Source organism: Silurus meridionalis, chromosome 13 (assembly GCF_014805685.1).
Source record: "Silurus meridionalis isolate SWU-2019-XX chromosome 13, ASM1480568v1, whole genome shotgun sequence".
NCBI classification, from domain to species: domain Eukaryota; kingdom Metazoa; phylum Chordata; class Actinopteri; order Siluriformes; family Siluridae; genus Silurus; species Silurus meridionalis.
In genome coordinates this window covers 14,714,315-14,736,846 of record NC_060896.1, presented here as the reverse complement: position 1 = coordinate 14,736,846, position 22,532 = coordinate 14,714,315, and the positions used below count along the sequence as shown (strand labels likewise).

Here is a 22,532-nt window from a genome sequence, read left to right as displayed (position 1 = left end):
TCGTTTTTGGCTTTCCAACCAAAGAGATTTTAATGCTAAATGTACACTTTATCATATAATTTACCTTCTGTGACCTTTAGATCTTGTCCTGAAAAGGCTTATGCAATTATATGACTCCTAACTCAAAAAGAGCATAGGCTTAAAATATTTGAGCTTACTCCTATTAGAAATCAAATGCTTTTTTTTAATTTTTAGTTACATAGGTACAAGCACTGCGTTTACTCCATCAGTCACATGTCGTGATACCAGTCAATCAGCATCTCTACTGCAGGAGTGAAGCAGTAGAGTATTGCTGAATAGATTTCTCAGTCGTGTGTAAGCAGCAGGTTCAGCTGCTGTTGTGTTGTAGCAGTTCGTCTCAGGAAATCAGTACGGGATTTTAATTAAAGGTTCGTTTCATGATAACAGGCTAACATGAAGAAAAAAAAAAAGACCAATTAGCATGATTATTGATTTGCATAATACAGAATGGCCCAAAATCTTTTTTATACTATTTTTTTTTCCAAAACTTGGCACAATTGTGGACTGAAAGAGGTCCTTACACTTAAAAGTTCTTTGCAGCAAGAATGTTTGGCAGTTTGAACATGGTTCAGATTGAACACTTTGCTTTTGGGTTTATGAACTTTACAATTTCACATACTGATATATTTTTCTAAAGTCCATCTATTCTTCTTATTCTGCATGATGACTGTGACCCTTATCTTTGTTTTTACTAAAATAAGGATTAATTGTTTAATGTATATAATATAGGGTGTATGGCTTATTTTTTTCTTTTAGAGGTGTCAGATTTTAAATTGTACATTTAAAATGCCAATTGTCAATATTTTCATGTAATAAAATAATTTAGATTCTAGCTGTTGCTTCATGTTAATTATATATTTGCAAAAGACTGGAACAAAAATGTGCAGTGTTGTGTCTGTGCACACAAAATCACACTGATACTGTAATAAATCTTTTTTGCACTTGTGCTAAATTGAGTTTTACACACATCATTGGACTCGATGGTCCTTTTTGTTTGTTCTTTTTAGAGCTACATAATAAAATTTCACTTTCTAAGCCATTGCCTGAACCAGAAAACGAGCCTAAATGAGATGCTGTTATTTTTTTAAAAATTACACACGAAGGCCCGGCGTTTCTTCACACTTTTTTTCCAATGATGGAGCTGCTTTCCTCTCGACTAATCCTCCCTCTGTTCCCTCCCTATTCAGCTCGCCACACTTTCACAGATGGCTGTCCTGCTCAGCCAAACCCTGCAGCTCCATACCCAGTAAGGGGAGGAACACGGTGTTACTGCAGAGAATCCGTATATACACACTGCATAGGAACGCACGCAGCGATGACTCAAGCGTGTGGGCTTTTCCTCTCACAAAGGCCGTATTCTAGGGAAAACTGCAATAGCAGCAGGTTTATATTTTTTTTTAAAAGTCATGAAGGTTGTTAGAAAATGAAAAGAGAATATCTTCTCACTCACACTGTGTATATGATGGACTGCAGTAGGTTTTTTTTGTGATTTTTGAGCCTAAATTAATAATATGCAACATTTTTTCTCTCTCACAACACATGCTGTTTTACAATGCAAACACAAGCCCATTTTCATGGACAATTAATGAACCGGAGGGGAAGAAAAATGCTTAGATTAGTCTAGAAAATGTTTGGATTTTTTTTGTGTGAACACAGAAATTTGCACGGACAGTAAAATCCAGTCCAGTCTGAGCTGTGCAGTGAGTGATTTATAAAACAAACATGTTCCAGACAATTAATGACACAACATTATTCACTTTTTAATAATTATTAACAAGTATATGTATTGGATTACTCTTTTCCTTTTTGTTTTGTTTTTTTAAAACCATTTGTTCATAATTCATTCTTTTGTACATAATATGACGTGCAAGGCAAAGGTAGACATGATACAAAATAGAATTTGCACAGGGCTCAGTCCATGTATGTCTCAGGTGAGAGGGTTTCAGTTCTTTGGTCTGATGACTCTCCTTGTGCTGTGTGCTGTTCGGAGACCGACGCCCCTTTTTCTGGGATGGTCTCTTCCTCACCCATCCCACCTAGACTCTTTTCAGGCTGGCCATAGTTGGCAGTAGTGCTGTCTGTCTCTACAGCCTTTCCCCTGTAGCGTTCTCTCGCTGCTGTTTTAGCTTTGGGTGGAGCAGAAAAAGTTTTGAAAACATAAGACAAGGCCGAGACCACATCCAAAAATAAAACATACATATAAGCTTTGTATTTTATATATACAGGTGCATCTCAATAAATTAGAATATCATTAAAAAAGTTTATTTATTTTAGTAACCTTTGCGGGTGTTTGGAGTTAATGAGCTGATTAGTCCGACACCACCAGTCCCCATATATTGAACTTTTTCAAAATATTCTCATTTTCTGAGACACTCAATTTTGGGTTTTCATTACCTGTAAGCCAAAATCATCAAAATTAAAAGAAATAAAATAACTTTCAGTATATATCATTCTGTGTGTGCTAAATTTATATAATATACAAGTTTCACTTTTCGTATTGAATTACTAAAATAAATCAACTTTTTAATGATTTTCTAATTTACTGAGATGCACCTGTGTGTGTGTGTGTGTGTGTGTGTGTGTGTGTGTGTGTGTGTGTGTGTGTGTGTATACATATATATATATATATAAATATATATAAATGTACAATGCCAAATAGGGTAAAAAAAATTACTAGGCTATTGTTATTGTACATCTTTTTTTTACTGTTTCTTCATTAAAAAGGTTGATTTCTATTTATTAGTTTATCTATGATCACACGTCCTGATATACCATACTAGGTGTTCAACAACCAAGTTCAAGTGAATCTGCAAAAATACATTTCTCCCAATATTCACCTAGTAGAGCCAGCTTTTTCGTAAAAAAGACATCACAAGTGCAACGTCACTACTTCTCATTTATCATCTCCCCCATAAATTGCATTAATCTCTTCTCACCTTCTTCACCCTCAGGCAAGTCCTCAGAGCAGGGCTCCAGTTCTCCCAGGTTTACCCGCTTCCTTATCGGTGACCTCTGTAGTCGGGGCAATGCAGCTTTCAGCTCTGAGGCAGACCACAGTATAACCACAAAATCAGATTTTATTACAATCCCACTGTTTTTTTTCTTTTCTACAAAAATACTCCAACAAATGTCAAAGACTTTTGAAACATATAGTATCATTTCATATACAATTCTACAAATATTATTTTGTTATAGAAATGTTCAGAAGGAACCAAAGTCATAAAAACATTTTATGACTTTGGTTTCTTCTGAAGAGATCATGACTATACTCTACTCCTAGTAAAAGCTACATCCTCCAGAGTGAGAACTCTGAAAGGGAACTAGAAGCTCAGTGGTTGAGAAGATGGACTTCTGAATGAAAAGGTCATGAGTTTAAGTCCCAGCACCACCAATCTGCCACTGCTGGACCCCTGAGCAAGGCCCTTAACCCCTAAACTGCTCATTGTATGAGAGTCATTCTGGATAAGGCCGTCTGCCAAATGCTGTAAATTACAGATCCTTTAGTGGGTAAATGTAATGGCCATCTAGAACATACTTCAGTCAAATCATAAAGCAACCTCAACATTGCTTCAATTTATTGAGGTTTGTGGGCATTTGTTTGTTCACAGCTCTCTTAAGGTCCTGCCACAGCATTTTAGTTGGTTTAAAGTCTGCACTTTGACTGGGCAACTGCAACAACTTGATTCTGTTCCTTTTTAGCCATTCTTTTGTAAATTTGCTTTTACACTGGTGATCAGTGTCCTGTTACATGACCCCATTTAAGCTTTAGCCTTAAGAGCTTTAGCATCTAGCATCTGTTTTTATTTATTTATTTGTTTATTTGCAATTTCTCTAAGCATTGCTAGGTCTTACCATGGGTTGAATTAGCTGACTGGTCTACTCCTGAGAAGATGCAAACTGTCTTGAATGTTTTTCACTTGTGAAAAATGCTCCTCACTGTAGAATATGCACTTCAAAATGGTTTGGAAACCGCCTTATAATCCTTCCCAAAACGATGGGCAGCAGCAATTACTTTTCAAGATCCTTGTTGATGTCTTTCCTCAGGGGGATTTAATGAGCAGCACTTGACTACATCTTACATTTAAACCTCTTAAATCCTATAGAAGCAGTAAATATGTACTTAGTTGGCTTTTACATTTTGGCTTTATTATTATTATTTTTTATATAAATAATGACAGTGTAAGACATCGTGTTTTTGTTTATCTGAGGTTATATTCACCTCATATAAAAAACTGATAAGGACCAGATAATTTTTATGTCTTGATACTAAAATGATAGAATTCAAAGATGATGTATTTTAATTTTGACAGATTGTATGCACATAAAAAAAAAAGGATTTTGGATGTTTCCGTTTCACTACAAATTGTTCGGTGATATTTTAAATTTGCTCAGCTGGCTGAATCTTTTACTCATTTGAGACTCATTGAGTTTTATAACTGATCACTTGAGGGTAATGAGTCGTGATGAGGGCTCAGACCACCTGTTAACCATTTAATTAGCAGCGCTTAACTCAAAATGTCCAAAAAACATTTATAGGTAACGGACTGGGTTTTTTACTAGACATAATAGCATATGAGTTGAATCTCTTTTTGTTTTTTTTGTGCAGGGTGGGACATGGACACTGAAACAAAAGCTCACCTTCCGGGTCGAGCAGGGCAGCGTGCTGAAGTAGGGCATCCTCATGGACAGAGACGGCTCGACGCTGAGGTGACGGTTTCATGCGAGGCCATGGTTTGGGGAGAGTTTCTATGAGGGAAAAGAGGAAAAGTGTCTGTATTTATTCCCATAACACACAACATATTCTACAAATGTATGTGGTGTATTAATACTCCAAATATAAATACAAACACTGATCAACTTCTAAATGAATGCATGCACATGTCGATTATTCCATTTTAAACAACAGTACAGTAAATAAATCAGGGGGTTATACCATAATTAAATGTAATTGTCTCCACATACTTTGGAATGAAAGATCTAATAATAATGTGCTTTTAAAATCCTGAGCAAGTGGCACATACATAAAATATTCATAATATAAAGAAAAGGTAGATCCTTGTAAATCAGTATTTAAAGGAATTAGAATATCAGTGCCACTGTATTTTAAGTGTTTGTGTTTATATAAAATGTATGCACTACGGCAAATGCATGTGTAGCACATTCTCTTTTGACTTCGGAAAACATTATCAAAGATGTAAGATGCCATGACTGAAACCAACAACTGGATGGACAAACTGCCTGATTTAGTTCTCTCTGCAGATTTCACAACCTTCAATACAGACTTAAGAGCTCTTAAGGACAATGCGAGTTCTTCTGAGAACACCTAAAACATTAATATAGTTCAGTCTATGCCAAGAGTGCCATACCTTTTTCATATATCTGGAATTCTTTAAAGTAGGAAAGCACATGCATCACATGCAGAATGGCAGATGTATAAAGACAATATACTTCTTATGTACATCCTTTTTTCAACATTTTATATGACTTTCTGAGTGAATAAATGATTGTATTCAAAGTAGAAAGTCAAAGATTGGGAAAAAAGTTTTTAAACATGCAAAATCTCATTTGATCCAGCACTTATAATTAATATCAAATTAGCGCATTGCTACTCTATAGTTGTCCTTTCCATGTCATTTCATGTTTAGGGACAATACTCTATCATCTTCAACTATTAAATATTAAAACATCACTGACATTTAATCAAATCACACACTAATCTAACAGCATAATAATGAAAGGAGAACCATTGCAGAACTCCTTAAGGCGGTCACAGAACAAAGTAATCTGCTGGGAGACCATAAGTTTATCATGGATCAACATTTGAATTAGTTCCTTCCGTAGCCACTCAACATGCTCCAGTAGTCCAAAGACCAGAATATAATGTTACTATACTATACATCATATATAGTTACTAGAAGCCCTAATATATATATATATATATATGATATGTTGTGTTAATTATTGTGTATTTTCATTAGTCTTGTAAACATTTTTAACAAGCTTTTTTTCTGGTTAAATAAATGTTTCTGAGTAAGTAACTCTCCATATCTCTTCTGCCAGTTTATACATTAAGGCACTCCTGGCCCTATCTGACAGGTATGTTGGGGTTCCCTTTACATATCACAGCCTTCTACTACAGTTCTCATTGGATTTCAGCTATCAAACTCATGACATATGCCCTGGTACTGCAAAAAAATCACCACAGTTTTTAACAAGACTAACAGGAACAACCTTAAAGTGGGCCATTGCAATATGGTAATACTCTGGATATTGCCCTAGCAGTGTCTGATGGCTGGAACAAATCAGCGCTCTGCACTAGTTTCCAGAACGGTTTCTGGGCTCGTGTACAGTAAGAATTGGCTTCTTTTGATGGGAATGCTGAGCTTGAACTGAAATCAAACTGGATAAACATATGCAAGAGATCATATGCTGGTTCTGTAAACTGACATGGAACATTGTACGTTGGAGAAATACTCATATACCTGCGTTTGTCTGGTTCGTATGCATAAAATGCATAAAAATGTTAAATTAGACAAAGGTTTGGGTTAGCGCACTATTGTGAGGAATCTCACAAATGCATCAATCTCAAGAATGCACAAATTACCCTTTTCAAAAAAAAAAAAAAAAAGCATTTTACAATCAACAAATTCCAAATCAACAAATATTCATGCATTTAATGTCAGGTTATCACCAGAATTTTTCCAAAGCTCTTTTAAGACTTCAGTGCAGCAAAAAATTTAACGATAAATAGAAGCGGTAAATTACAAAACAAATTTCGTAATAATTAATAATACCCTTTACAATCTTCTTTTCTAGTTCATGCACTTAACAGTAAACCCAATATCATACGTGTCATAAAACCCCTAATCTAACCGCTAATCCAGCAATATGTACCTTACACCATGAGAACATTTTCCCTAATTACCTTCCCGCAACAATTAAACTCCAGAAATGACTTAGGAACCTAAAGCTCTGCATCTCCCACAACAGAAATCTTGTCTTGCTACATCATAAGAAGTTGACATTTGTCACTGCTATGCAGATGTTATGCAGTGAAATCAAAGCTACCACAATATTGTTCTGAGGACTGCACTGTTGAGTTACTACCTGAATCCAAGGCTATGAATAATTACATCCAGAAAACTGTCTGACGCGGCTTTATTCAACATTTCATTTTATTTGTAAAAAAGCAATAGTGGCCGCTGTGTAAAAGACTCTACAGTGACCATTTCTGTCATCTATAGAGCTTATATTTTAATTACTGTCATCGCTAAATTATAAACTTTATATTTTTCAAAAAGCTATGCGGAATGAATGTAAACAGGAAGGGAGGGCGATAAAAGTTTTTTCACCACCACTAGGAGGCACTATGTCAATTACTGCTGCCATGTGGCTTTAGTCTCATGTTCCAGGATTCAGGAAGCTGGACAATTATATATAGTGACAGTATACTGATACACTTTGTTACCTTGTCTGACCACATTTAGTATGTTTGTAAGATTCTGATACGACCGGTGGAAAATTAAAATTTTCTGACTAATGTCCAAGCAAAAATGAGCCTATTTTGTAAAAAAAATAATTAAATCATTATTACAAAATTGCTCACCTACTAGAACAGGTGAGCAGTGAATCAGAGAAGTTTTATCTACAGGTTTATTTTAGAATAATACAGTGAAAAGTTGCAAGCATTACGTAATCAGTTTAATTTTGCTCATATAATAAGTTAGTAGCAGGGTATAACTGGTTAAGCATCTTTTAATTTGGCTAATGTAATAAAAATAGATTAGTTATTCATCTTAAAAATATTCTTCAGTAACTACTAACAATTATGAACTAATCAACTAATCAATACGTTTTCATTATCATTAAACCACATTCAAAGTTAAGCACACACTCATATCATAAACCCAATTTAATTATTAAATTTCCTCTAGCCATACCTTCAGTAACAGACTGTGCTCTTTCGGCTCTCTCCTGAGGGTCTGTGCTACGGACCCTACGTGGTGAAGGGGCTGGAGGTGTCTCTTTCCTTGGAGAAGGAGTTGGAGGCTCTTTTGTGTGAGACTGGGAGGAAGTTCTACTCTCCACCACTGATGCTGGAGTATCAGGTAAGGGACTGGGCTGCCTAGGGATGGGAGAGATGGACCTGGTGGCCACTGGAACCTCACCTGGGGGAATATAGGTGGGTTTAAGGGTTGGTTTGGGGGGTAAAGGACCTATTGGTCGTTCTGGAAGTGGTGGGTGTTCAGTGTTGGGGGCTCGCACTGGCCTTCTGGTGTCTGACAATACATAAAAAGGTTTTAGTAATACTTAATAAAATACAGTGATAGTATTTAATGATACCAAGACAGAAAATAAAAAAAAAGAGTTGTCACCTGAAGAGGTGGACATGGTGCGTGGCTTCATGGGTGGAGGTTCAGGCTGGCTGTCCAGAATTGCCCCTAACACAAACAAAGAAGTAGGTCACAAAAACATAGCTGATTCACGGCAAGTCCTCTGCTTTACTGTGGTTTGAATCTCGTGCCCGCGGTGTATTTGCCACATAATTATTTGCTCTGTCTCTCGCGGATAGTACCATAGACCAAAAAACGTATTTGTTTTTCGGGAGTTTTATGTTTAAATAATGAAATGTATTAATAAAAATGCAGTAAAATGTTAATACAGTACAGTACTGTATACAAAAAAATATCATTTTTGGGGTGGCGTCCATTTATCGCGGTCGGTTTTGTAACGTAACCACCGCAGTAAACGGGGGATCACTGTGTACAGATTTAAACTTTCTTTCGGCTTCTCCCATTAGGGGTCGCCACAGCAGATAATTTGTATTCGTGATTCGCATGTTTGATTTGACACGTTTTTACGCTGGATGCCCTTCCTAACGCAACCCTCCCCATTTATCCCGGCTTGGGACCGGCACTAAGAGTGCACTGGCTTGTGCAACCCTAATGGCTGGGGTTGGTTCCCTGACCGGGGATCGAACCCGGGCCGCATCGGTGAGAGCGCCGAATCCTAACCACTAGACCACCAGGGAACACTGTGTACAGATTTAACATGGCAAAAATAATGCCAAAACAGGACATTTTTTACAGGCTCTGAAATCCAACTACATGTGTCAACAGCCCAATGTGAATTGTCGGAAAAAAAACCTTACTGAAAGTTATTCATCTCATTTGATCCAATTGAAGAAAATGCTAGAATTGAGCAGAAAGTAATTTATATACTGTGGCAGGCCAACAGGGTGCCCAAAGCTTATACATTTAACAGCTCAACAGCTTATAGCAGGGGTGGCCAACCCGCGGCTCGCGAGCCGCATGCGGCTCTTTGGCTGGTTTCATGCGGCTCTTACGTTCATATCGATTTTTGTGTGTTTGTTTTTTAATGTGCGTGTTTGCTTTGCTTAAGTTCAATACGGTATTTTTAAGACTTAAATGAGCTTGCCCCTACTGAGAAACTTTGCGGTATATCAGACCTTGGCATGAGGCCAATCATAAATTACAGGGATGCACCGAGAATTTTCGGAAAGACCTAAATCACCGAAACAACACGGCAGAAACACAACTGTAATGACGCAATAAAAAAGTGCAGCAGCACACGGTTATCTGGATAAGAGCAACATGTCTGCGGTGTGCGGATAGCGATTTGCCAAACATGCAATGCTGAAATTTCAAGAGGGGGTGTATCTGCAAAGAGTTTCTCCAAGTCGGGTTTAATTTATCACCTGAAATCCAAACATCCCGATTGCCATTCTAAATATGAGAAGAACGCGGCGCAGAAAAGTAGTCAATCCGAGCATGCGCACTCCGTCTGTAGTGGACATTTTTGAAAAGGCAGGAAAGTTTTCCAGTGATGGTGCCAAGGCAAAAGGCATAACACAAAAAATGATGGATTTCATTGACTTTTGAATTGACTTTTCATTTCGGCGCATCCCTAAAATATTATCGTTGGTGTGGCCCTCTGACACAATTCAGGTTTCTCATGTGGCCCCTTGTAAAAATTAATTGCGCATTTGACGAAAATACCGTATTGAACTCAAGCGAAGTGAACACGCAGATAAAAAAACCCACAAAGTCTGTGTTTTCTACCCTGAAACACGTGAAATCAAAGCATCGATCTGTTCTGACTGACACCTATGTGAAAGAATTGCTTCAAATGGCAACAACGGAATACGAGGCAGATTTGAAGTGGATTGTTCAAGGCAAGGAATGCCAAAAGTACCACTAAGTAACATGCATAGTAAAAGAAAAACGCTATTGTAAATTATTATATTTTTGTTTGTGGACTTGGTTAAACTAAGAGTTTGTGTGTGAGACAGTGCACACAATGTTCATTGTTGAAAATGACTGTCCTGTGGTCTTAAAACTGTAAGAGTCAATTTCTGTCATTATGTTGGTGTGTGACATTTACAATAAATCTGGCTGAGCAGAGGTGTGTGTGTGTGTGTGTGTGTAAGAGGAAGGGATGGGTGATGTTTATGTGTGCCCATGTGTATGATGTGGCTCTTTGCGGTAACACAGTCAAAAATGTGGCTCTCGTTCTCTGACTGGTTGGCCACCCCTGGCTTATAGCATCCAATAATATTTAAATAGAGCTGAGGCTTAAACTGCTCTTTAGTGGGTTTTTTTTATTATTAAATATCTGTAATATAATATTAAATCTATAGTTAATAATAATTTCCTGACACACACACACAAACACACACCTGGCTATTGTATTCAAATTGAAGACTTCAGTTCTCAACCTTCATTTGCATGTTTATTCATAGTAGAAACCACAGTGGAGAATATTTATGGAAACATGATTCCTGAGATCTGGTGGTCAGTGGAGTTTCTTTGTATTGGAATGCCATGCTGTACAGAAGCTGCCGATTATCAGAAGTACAAAGAATTTTCTTTTCATTATACACACACCCTGTTACAAACAGGGTGCTATAATATGCCGGAATCACATTGCATGGCTCCTGTTGATTTCTCACACAGTGCAGCTGAAACATCTACTCAGATAATCCAGCTCTTTAAAATGTTACTGCCAAGTCTATATGATTAGGTTTCATATTACTGAAAAATCGCATTTATTTGTCACATAAAAGCTTCCACATATCCCAAAAGTAGTTACAAGCATCCACTTAAAACATTTTGCTAAATGAATTTATCTTTTGTATTTCTTCTTGTTTAATTATTCATGCACTTAGGTTCAAATGTTCTACTTTTTGTTACTACCTAGATCATTCTAGCACTTGTACAAATCACATTTAGACTTTTGTCTTTCCAGTTCTGCTCTCCTGCAGTTCTATTGCAGTTGTATTATAGAGATTCAATTGTTTTAAAAGTTGTTCTCAGAATGAGCATCTGCCAATTGACTAAATCAGGGGTGGCCAACCCGCGGCTCGCGAGCCGAATGCGGCTCTTACGTTCATATCGATTTTTGTGTGTTTGATTTTTAATGTGCGTGTTCGCTTTGCTTGAGTTCAATACGGTATTTTTAAGACTTAAATGAGCTTGCCCCTACTGGGAAACTTTGCGGTATATCAGACCTTGGCATGAGGCCAATCATAAATTACAGGGATGCACCGAGAATTTTCGGAAATACCTAAATCACCGAAACAACACGGCAGAAACACAACTGCAATGACGCAATAAAAAAGCGCAGTCAGCACACGGTTATCTGGATAAGAGCAACATGTCTGCGGAGAGCGATGTGCAAAACATGCAATGCTGAAATTTCAAGAGGGGGTGTATCTGCAAAAAGTTTCTCCAAGTCGGGTTTAACTTATCACCTGAAATCCAAACATCCCGATTGCCATTCTAAATATGAGAAGAACGCGGCGCAGAAAAGTAAAGTCAATCCGAGCATGCGCACTCCGTCTGTAGAGGACGTTTTTGAAAAGGCAAAAGTTTTCCAGTGATGGTGCCAAGGCAAAAGGCAGAACACAAAAAATTATGGATTTCATTGCCATTTGAATTGAATTTTCATTTCGGTGCATCCCTAAAATATTATCGTTGATGTGGCCCACTGACACAATTCAGGTTTCTCATGTGGCCCCTTGTAAAAATTAATTGCCCACCCCTGCGGTATATTCATCTCACGCGCATGCGCATTTGACGAAAATACCGTATTGAACTCAAGCGAAGTGAACACGCACATAAAACCCCCCACAAAGTCTTTGTTTTCTACCCTGAAACACGTGAAATCAAAGTATCGATCTGTTCTGACTGACACCCATGTGAAAGAATTGCTTCGAATACGAGGCAGATTTGAAGTGGATTGTTCAAGGCAAGGAATGCCAAAAGTCCCACTAAGTAACATGCATAGTAAAAGAAAAACGCTATTGTAAATTATTATATTTTTGTTTGTGGACTTGGTTAAACTAAGAGTTTGTGTGTGAGACAGTGCACACAATGTTCATTGTTGAAAATGACTGTCCTGTGGTCTTAGAACTGTAGGAGTCAATTTCTGTCATTATGTTGGTGTGTGACATTTACAATAAATCTGGCTGAGCAGAGGTGTGTGTGTGTGTAAGAGGAAGGGATGGGTGATGTTCATGTGTGCCCATGTGTATGATGTGGCTCTTTGCGGTAACACAGTCAAAAATGTGGCTCTCGGTCTCTGACTGGTTGGCCACCTCTGGACTAAATATTAGACATTATTGTAAGTATTGAAGTTATAGCATACTAAAACATTTGTGGAATGTGCAACAGTGATAGAACTTCAGACAAAGTTGAGAGAGTGTCACGACTGAGATGGTTTGGTCATGTGCAGAAAAAGAACATGGGGTATATAGGAAGAAGAATGCTGAGGATGGAGGTGCCAGGTAGGAGAAAAAGAGGAAGACCAAGGTAGAGGTTTATAGATGTGGTGAGGGAAGCCATGCAGGTAGTTAATTTCAAAGAGACAGATGTAGAGGACAGGGGGGTATGGAGACGGATGATCCGCTGTGGTGACCCCTAACAGGAGCAGTCAAAAGTAGATGAAGATATATGTATTAATATGAAACAATAGATAAGAATTTCAGTTTTTCACATTCTGATAATTTACATCTAGATGTACTGAACATGCCACCTTCTGTTTGAACCCATTGTCTATCAGAAATTAACAAGCAATTTTGAAGATAAAAGAATGAAAATCAGAGCCATTGCACAAGCATTTTACAAAAATATCCTGAATAAAAGAAACACTGGTGTAATGATAGAATTATAATTTTAGCCAAAGCAAACAACTGCAACTGATTAAAGAAAGATTATGAGAAAAAAAGAAATACAGTCGCTTCCCACTTCACAAACGAGTTACATTCCGAACGATCGCTCGTACCATTAATTTGTTCGTAAGTTGTTACTGTGTTCGTTATTGACTACGCAGATCTCCTAATGATGTAAGAGCTATAAATACTATCAAAAAAACAATACAATACATGCGCATCATGTAAACTCGTTAGGGTCGACGTCTAGCTAATGGCGGCTCTCCTCCGTTTATAATTTTTTCGAGATTTATTTCACTTTGAGGACAGGTTTGTTTGTATCCACAAATGTTCGTAAAATGAATGTTCGTAAAGTGAGGAGAGTCTGTACCAATAGTCGGTCACATGAACACCCTCCACAGGGCAATGTAACACAATCCACCGTTCAGTGAGACCTAGAATATTGAGTCTATACCACAAGATGCAAACCACGCATCAGCAGTAAGAATCAATGGGCTAGGCTGGAATCTGCTCATGATCCAAAACATAGACTGATGGATTGAACCTGCTTTGCTGCTTTTGGAACAGGCTAACTAATCTTTATTAATAATGAAACTCATAATGTTTGCAGAATGAAATCCCAAGCATATTAAAAATATCTGTCTGCCAATTTACAGAGTAATTTATCCAATCTAATTGTGAGAAACATTGCAGCAGGGTAATGGCCCAAAAACACTGCTATCTCAACAAAGGACTGCAAAGTCAGACCACCAGGCCTCAATTGAAAATGCATTTCACCTCCTGAAGAGAAGACTGAAATCAGGAACCCTTCCAAAATAAAACAACAACTGAATATAGGTGTTGTAGCTTGAACAAATAAATAAGCAAGCTGAAATTCTGATCTATCATCTTACGTTTATCTTTTGCCCTCAAAACAATTGTCTTAAATGTACAGCAAACACAAGAGAAATGACCATGATGTAGTTCCACACAGAACTTGTGCTTTTACAAAATGGTCTAAATAAAGTGACATTATGTAGCTTACACACTATAAACCATCACACAGGGATTGCCATTATGCATGACTGCACAGCACAAGTAACATCTAATAAGCAGTTTCAGGCTGCTCCCATTGGCACACAGAAATGCAAATGTTGCACATTTACGAATGCAGTAAAAATCTCCAGTTACCACAATGGACAGCCACGTCAAATACAGACGATAATAAGGGCAAGGAATTAGGGATTTACCTTCTGAGTTGGCTTTCCTCAGCTCCTCATCTTTGCTCTGCAAGAGGACAATAAGATTTGATTAAATTGCCTGTTTTTGAATAATCCTTTATTTATCAAGGCATGGCGTTTCTAATATTTTGGTTCAGAAGCTAAACATATAAAATCTTCAGTTTGTAGCACAAACCAGGTCGTGTGTTATTAACACTGTAATTGATCTGCGCTGTCCAGATTGATGTTTTAGATCATCATCCAACCAACCATTTTGAAGAGTGTATGTTAACTACACGAACATTTACATTAATGCTTCGGACAGGCGAGCTAAAATAGCCCTAGCAAGAAAAGTGGGAGCTTCATCTTCATCCTGTTAGGATACATGTCTGTGGAAGTTACATTGGGGATTTATATATGACATATATGTCACACACAAAATACACACACCTGACTCTTTTTGGAGTCGAAGGGAGGTGTTTTGGCGACCCCCATGCGGTGCAGCATAACATGGAGCCGCTGTTCAAAAGTGGAGGAGCTTTCAGATGAGTGTTTCTAAAAAACAAGAAAGAAAGCAGGCATGACCACAATGACAAGAGCTACAGAATACGTCTTGCTACAGATAACACCGTATACATAAATGTCTGGTTAAAAAAGTTATTTCCTGCCTGTTTTGAATTTTGAAAGCTTGAGCTTGTGTACATTTACAGAATCCAATTAGAGGATCAGAAATGGCAATACAGGCGTGCAGTCGTTCCTCTGAATTACAGTTTATTTTACCTTTTAATATGAACTACTAGAAAGATTAAATTGATTTAGTATTTATCCTGGACAATGTAGCTGTGTACGTCTCCACACAACAGGACTTACAATAGGACAATTAGTGTTAGCTTAATGATGATTGAACTGTCAATTGTAATTAGCAACTAAAAAAGAAAAAAGTATACAAACATTTTAGTAGAGGACAAAATATATAGGGGGGGCACGCACATTTAAGCTGCATCTCTAATAATATAGTCAATACAAATGTAATTTCAAAGCTAAGTCAGCAAAAAGAACATTCCTTTTTCAAAAGACTGACATCACCATTGCAGTATTTGTAAAAATATTCATAGTATTTTTTGAGCCAAATCATGACAGGCTTATGGTATTCTCACAACATGCCCACAGTATCAAGGTAGTCTATCACACTATCACACTACCGCCCCTCACACAGGCCTCTCTCATCCAGTGCCTTGATTCCATAAGTTGATGTTAACATTTAGCTTTTGTTTAAAATTGGCTGCATTAATTTAACCAGATAAATTCCATGCTTAAAAATGAAACATATACTTGCAACATTTTTTTATAATTAGAGATGTAGATTCCTAGTGTAAAAAAAAATAGGCTTCAACCCCAAACATGCTGCACACTACCCAAATATTTAACTAGATAGTGTCAAGTGGTGACCATGGGCTGGTAAAGCTAAACATAACCATTGGCACTAAAATTATAGGTCTTGCTTCTTTGGGAGACTCTTTCACAAATCCTTTCAGACAACCCTGACTGACTGCATAGTTATAAACCTTACAATGATATACTGCAATCATTAAGGCGTATAAGAGGCATTTCATTCATCAAACCAAACACCTCTGCCTTGACCTATACTGAAACTGAAAGTACAACAACAGTGTTCACTTACCTTAGCTTGTGTAACTGCAGAGTCTTGCCCTGGCTCCAGGCCTGTAAGGAGGATAAGAGACTGAGACTTGCCCTCTCGAAGTGAGCGGCGTGTAGCCTTGGGTCTCCTCTCCCCATCAGGGGTTCGGCTCTTCTCTAGGGTCCGGCTCTTCTCTCCTTCCAAGGGCAGCATGGTTTCTACTGGACTGGGAGTTTTGGTTGGGGTCAGGGGTGAAGCAGGGAGCACTGTTGGGGGTTCATTAGTTTTGGCAGGTGAAGGGGCAGAAGGGTTGGGACTGGAGGAAGGGGCAGCTATTGGGGCAGAAATTGGCACAAAGAGGGATGTGGGTGCCATTTTGTTATCTACAGTTGGTACTGTGGGGGATGTATCTGTAATGGTGGGAGTAGTGCTTGGTGCCTTGTGAAGGCTCTCTTCTTCCACTTTCTCCTTTTCTTTTTCTTTCTCTCGCTCTTTTTCTTTGTCCCTCTCCTTTTCCTTCTCGCGTTCTTTCTCAGCACGTGCGGCCTCCCGGAGTGGTCGGATGAGATCTGCTATTGAAGTCTTTTTGACTTTCACTTCCGGGGCACCCTCGCTTTTGGCTCCTCGACCTGCGCGCACCTTTTTGAAAGCGAAAAAGTCCCCAAACTTCTTCTTGATATTTTTAGTGGTGGCTGTGGAGGGTGTAGAGGATGTCAAGGTGCTGGTCAGAGTGGAAGTCGTGCCACAGGTAGACTCTGCAGACTGTGCTTTATTGAGGGGGTCCTCCTTCTGGTGCTTTCTGAAAGTCAGCAGAGAATAAAAATAAAGGAATGTGTATTGTGTATTTACACTGTTTACAACTAATAACCACTGCATATCTAAATCTTCGAATGTGCATACTCACAGGGGGTCATCAGGGATGATCTTTTTGGTGAAAAACTCCTCTACACCCTCATCCACCCTCCCTATATTCTCATTGACTTCATTCTCACTCTCAGCTGCCTGCTCATACACATACATAAACACACAGACACAGAAAAAGACAAGGTCACTTTTCAAGACTAACAGATTATGTAGAAATTTAAAACGCTCTGGAAACACAGTGGCTTTGTGGTATAATTTAGAAAAGCTACTCTCAGCAGCACTGTTTCAACAGTCAATGTACACTGATCCAAAAATACACATCACATTGTCTCTTTTCATATCCTTATGCATATATTCAGTTTTTCCAAGCACACCCACACATATATAAAAATACTATATAATAAATATAATAAAAAATACATATTTGTGTACAGTAAATTATTATGAATCACGGTTATGTTAATAACAATATTAGCAGGATTGAGATTTTCTGTTGGCTGTGACACATCTGTCTTTCAGGTCCCACGAGAGATCCAAAGCCAGGTCTAGTCTTTGTGCCCCACCTCCTAATTTCCCTTAGGAATAAATAAAGTGATCTATCTATCTATCTATCTATCTATCTATCTATCTATCTATCTGTCTATCTGTCTGTCTGTCTGTCTGTCTGTCTGTCTGTCTGTCTAAAACATTAAGGCCCACCATTAATACACCCACATGTACCACACTGACACACATAATGGTGTATACCTGATCAACAATGGTGATTAGTGTCTGCCATTGCATAACACATCTCTTTTATTATATCTGAACTGAATGCTAATGTTTTCTACTTAGAGAAAAAAAAATAATCTTATTAAAAGAAATGTGTCTTTAAAAGTATGATGCTAGATATAGCATACATTACAGGTTATTAAGAGTACTGAGTGTCTCTTAGCACCCAAGTGCCTTAAACACTTAAAACCGCATTACAATTTTTATCATTGTTAGAATCGCATGAAAAAAATCTAATTATTTCCAGTTCAGCTAACTACTCTTTAGGGTAATACAGTGGTGCATTGGAAAAGACTGGCAACTTATAACTCCAAGAGTTCTAAACATTCTCCTAAAGCTTGTATGGGTTTCCACTAGGTTCTCCAGTTTCCTCACAAAACAATGTGTGAAATTGTTTGTGAATGTATGTGTGAATGGTGGCCTGAAAGATGCCTCACAGTTTAGTCCTGAGCTTTGGTCACTAAATGTGTTACTTTTCAAATGCTATTTTTGCATTGGTTCTCCTCCCATATCCCCAAATCATGCAGTAGGTGGACTGTCTATGACCATTTCAAACCTTTAACAAATCCATTAATGTGTGTGCATGGTGCTCTGTGCCACATAATATGAGCGGAGGCAGAGATACAAGTGCAACAGTTTTTTAAATAAAATGCAAATTTACAAAACACAACACAACGAACCAAAAACGCAAAATAAGAATGAAACCATAACACATGGAATATAAACGATGATGACAACAAGCATGAAGAACAAACATAAGACAAAGTGTGTACTTCAAAAATACAGTCAAGATACAGTGCTGGATAACTGAGAATATGATCGAGGTGTAAACAGTCATGTTACATGAAACATGGAGTTGCAGTGGCTGATAGTAAACATAGTCCAGGGTCATAATCCAAAAACCTTGCAACAGACTAGCAGGATGTATTCCAACTCTTCTCCAGTGTTCCTGGATGCACCAGAATCCTGTTTAGGATTACTGAAAATGAATAAATGAAGAATAAATAAATCGCTAATGTTTTTAGGAAGAAAACTGTTGACCGGGAAATGTGTGCAGTTACGAGAGTGAGGAGTGTAAATCTGGACCTGTCCATGGGTTTCTGAGAATTTAAGGACTTACCAGGTTTTTATAGGCTTGACAGTTTCAGTGTATATTTAGAAGGCCAGATATCACTGCAATCATGAGCGTACGCTCAGGTCCCAAAATAGCAACTAAGCAACTCTGTAACAACTGTTACAGAGATTTATATTTTTTTATAACTTTCCAGCAGCACGGAAACTTCATAAAAAAAAAAAAAAAAGAAAATGCTTTCAAATGTAAAGTTATTTAAAGAACCCGTGTCATCAATGTTCACTAAAGAATGGAAATATGAATATTAAGACAAGAGCGCCTTCATCACAGTGACGACTTTATATATTTTCCACCCTTCATGATTTTCCAAATACATGTACAGCACATGCACATTACAGCACTGTTTAGGTGATAAAAGAGGCATGTATGAGTGCACATATGCATGCCAACACAATGGAATACACCAGGATACATGGTTTCCCTGCAGAAATTGAGGGTAGAGTGAATACTGCATGCAGGAGCGAGGGAGAAACAGAAAGAGAGAGAAACAGAGAAAGACAGAGTACAGCATAGCAAAAACGACCATATGTAAATGCAGTGCTACAAGCCGCATGACAAATGGATTATAAAGCATTTAGTGCTTGCTGGCCAATCCAAATGCAAAGCTTGTCCTCTCTCCACTGCATCTTCCGGAAAAAAAAAAACAAAAAACAAAAAAAAACAGGCACATTGGCAAGGTGTTTCCCACATAATTAATACACCCTCACACATAATTACACACACGTTCTCTACATACAGAGCATAATACAGATGTGAACATGTCTTCAAATTAAGGGTCCAATTCAAAATCTATATTATTCAGAATGGTGTTTATATTAATTCTCAGTGTAAATATATGACCTAAAAAATATTTAGATTGGAAAGGTTGCCAGGACTAAACCAACACGGATGCATTCTATCTTCGATCACACACATAGCAGGAGTTAAGACCTGCGGACAAGAAATCTCATGGCTGTGTACCTCTTTATGTTTTGTGGGAAAGAGAATAAAACAGTGACACACTGGAAGTGAACACAGTGTTCTGTTTTCGTTATCATGGTTTCTCTGTTCTCAGACCACTGAAAGTCAGATGGAGTTTCAATTATAAAACAACCTGGAGCAGCTTCAATGTTTATGTAGGAGGACTTTTGAAGGACAGAGGCTAGAATTCCGCACACCTTTCATTTCTTTTGCTGCTGAAGCTATTTGGTCTATGCTATTAATATGCTATGCTCCTGATATACTCATGTTGGTGCAATAGGAAGGAAAGCCATCAAGCTGTTCTGTGCTTTAACCCTGGTGAACTGACCAGTCAAACTTTTTAAAATCATTTTAGCAATATTCGCCAAAATATTTTGCGCCTCGTCCACCAAGGCTTGTTTGTAGCAAAAAGGAAACGACCGTTTATTCCAAATAAACTGTCACAATTAACCTGCAATTATACAAGCAGATATTCTCTAGTCTCTGTTTAATTTTGTTTGTATTTCCGGTTGAAGAATCTGATATCACACTGAGAAACCACCAACAGGGGAAGCCAAGTCTAGTCAACACAACTTCCTGGCATAATTTGCTTGCTACAGTATGAACAAGAGATCATGCAGCTGCTTGAAACACTGGACTGATCAGATTTGATTACAAATTTATAATTAAGATCAGGGGTGTGAGGTTGCTAGAAAGGAAAAGAAGTTGGTTCCTGAAACTGTACTTGTGCATGCAGTAAAGGGAAAGAGGTTTGTGAGAGTGTGAAAGAGAGAAGAATGCTGATAACGTAAAGCAAGACAGAAATGCTTATGCAGACATTACAAAAGCAGGTGTTTGCTGGAATTTTTCTAAATAAGTCTAAAGAAAATGTTTAAGTTGAACTGAATAACCTGCTTTAAAATAAGTATAGCAACAAACTTAAATTAGCACTTTCCACGTTTGCTTTGTAGAATTCAAGAGTTATATTTATATTAAGTTTGTAATCTTGCGTACCACTGTAGATTTATTCATTACTAAAGACTCAAAGCAGTTTTGTACGTTGCTCTGGATAAGGGTATCTGCTAAATGCAGCAAATGTAAATGTAAACAATAAAGTATTTAACAACAATTTAAGAAACAAATTTGCAAATAGGGAAATAACAACCCATATTTTAGCTACAAAATGTATAATAGATAATATTGTATTGTATAATAAAACTTTATTGTCATTGGTATGCAGGTACACAGCACCATAATGTGACTAATACTATCACACCTTCTTCATACTATACTCTCCCCATGACACCACCTGCCCTAATATTTCCCCAAATGCCACACAATATGGACACCCACTCGCTTGTGGATCACTAGCCAGAATGAGCTGCCGGTATAAATAGGATAGCAGGTCTATGCTCTGTTTTTTAAAGAAAAAAAGAACAATTCGGTTTAAAAGGTTTTATTGTTGGCTTAATGTCTTTGGATATTACATATTTGTGTCATACTTGTTTAATCAAGTGCATTTCCCCCCAAAAAATAAATACATGGAATTGCATGGAGAAGCGATGCTGTGGCTTGTATGTCTCTACCCTAGGCTGTAGATTCATGCAGCCTATCAGTAACAGTCATGTCAGGTGATTACACTCTGTAAAATACCCCCTAGTTCGATCTCAGTTTTGCTGCTATTTTTCATTAACTCATCATCAGCAGGGATTGAGAAGGCGCATGCGAAATGCAGTTGCAATCATCATTATTTGTTCTATAAATCTTTTTTTTTATCCACCTCAATAAAGTGCAATTGGATAAGCAAGTACGAACAAATTCTACAAATTACACAAAAGAATAGAGCACAGAGCGGTATTTTTATAGGGTTCCTTTGAATGAAAGTAATAAAATGTATGTGTTAGTAAGCTGATGCCTATCTGCCTTTAAGTGTATTAGTGTGTAGCATCATTTTATTAATAATAATTACCGAAGATTATATAATGTATTGCTCAATCCTAAAAGCGGCATTGTTGACCTATTGGTAGATATACTTACACACTTATATTTTCAAGTGATCTAAGGTAGTGATTGCGGTGTTTCCATGCTTCCTTCTATATTTGAACTAAACCAGGGGAAAAGAGGCATCCTCCCTGGAGACTCTGATCTAACAAAGCCGGTCAGCCTGACTGCACACTGAACCCGGTGAGACACACACACAACCACACAAACACACACACACACATGCCCAAAACAAATAAATTTTTTCTTTAAAAAAAAAAAAAAAATCTGAGTTAGGCGTGACACAAACGAGACGAGATGTAGCTCTACATGTACACCCACAGGTATCCATGACAACACAGCAATCTCCCAACTCACGACACCAGTGGAGAGGAAGCAGCAACAACACTGCAGTTACCAACACTCTCAGCTTTCACAATGCAATAACGCACTGTTGCGTGAGTACAGCCTGCTAACTAAACATACTAACAGGTAGCACTATTAGTCATTAAAAAACACACACACACACACACACACACACACACATATGCTGTGGCATATCATGCTTATAACTTATGTAGCACTGTACCAACTGCCTTTGTTATTACTTAATGTGGTAAGGACAGTGCTAATTTCAAAAGGGGTGTGTGTGTGTGTGTGTGTGTGTGAGAGAGAGAGACAAAAAGAGCTCCTACACTTAGCACAGCTATAAGACCAGCACCTATCACTATGGCAACCACATGATCAGTCACCAACCAGGAAATACAGCAATCGGTGCAAAAAGACAGATAATAC

General features: G+C 37.8%; 1 protein-coding gene across 3 annotated transcripts in view; it reads right to left on the bottom strand.

Annotated features, from left to right (window-relative positions):
* Window positions 1–1,760: 1,760 nt before the first annotated feature.
* The window catches only part of carmil2 (capping protein regulator and myosin 1 linker 2), a 51,382-nt gene continuing 30,610 nt past the window's right edge, over window positions 1,761–22,532 (bottom strand). The window contains exons 32-41 of one of the 3 annotated variants that reach the window (XM_046864030.1): window positions 16,956–17,059; window positions 16,094–16,850; window positions 14,863–14,967; window positions 14,443–14,479; window positions 8,397–8,462; window positions 7,962–8,300; window positions 4,660–4,767; window positions 2,958–3,062; window positions 2,300–2,415; window positions 2,071–2,147 (exon numbers count right to left, since the gene is read on the bottom strand). In XM_046864030.1, coding sequence (XP_046719986.1) covers window positions 2,330–2,415; window positions 2,958–3,062; window positions 4,660–4,767; window positions 7,962–8,300; window positions 8,397–8,462; window positions 14,443–14,479; window positions 14,863–14,967; window positions 16,094–16,850; window positions 16,956–17,059 — 1,707 coding nt within the window. In that variant the 3' untranslated portion in view covers window positions 2,071–2,147; window positions 2,300–2,329. Of the gene's footprint in view, window positions 2,148–2,299; window positions 2,416–2,957; window positions 3,063–4,659; window positions 4,768–7,961; window positions 8,301–8,396; window positions 8,463–14,442; window positions 14,480–14,862; window positions 14,968–16,093; window positions 16,851–16,955; window positions 17,060–22,532 lie in introns of all 3 variants that reach the window. The other 2 variants (XM_046864028.1, XM_046864029.1) reach the window with 2 other exon arrangements.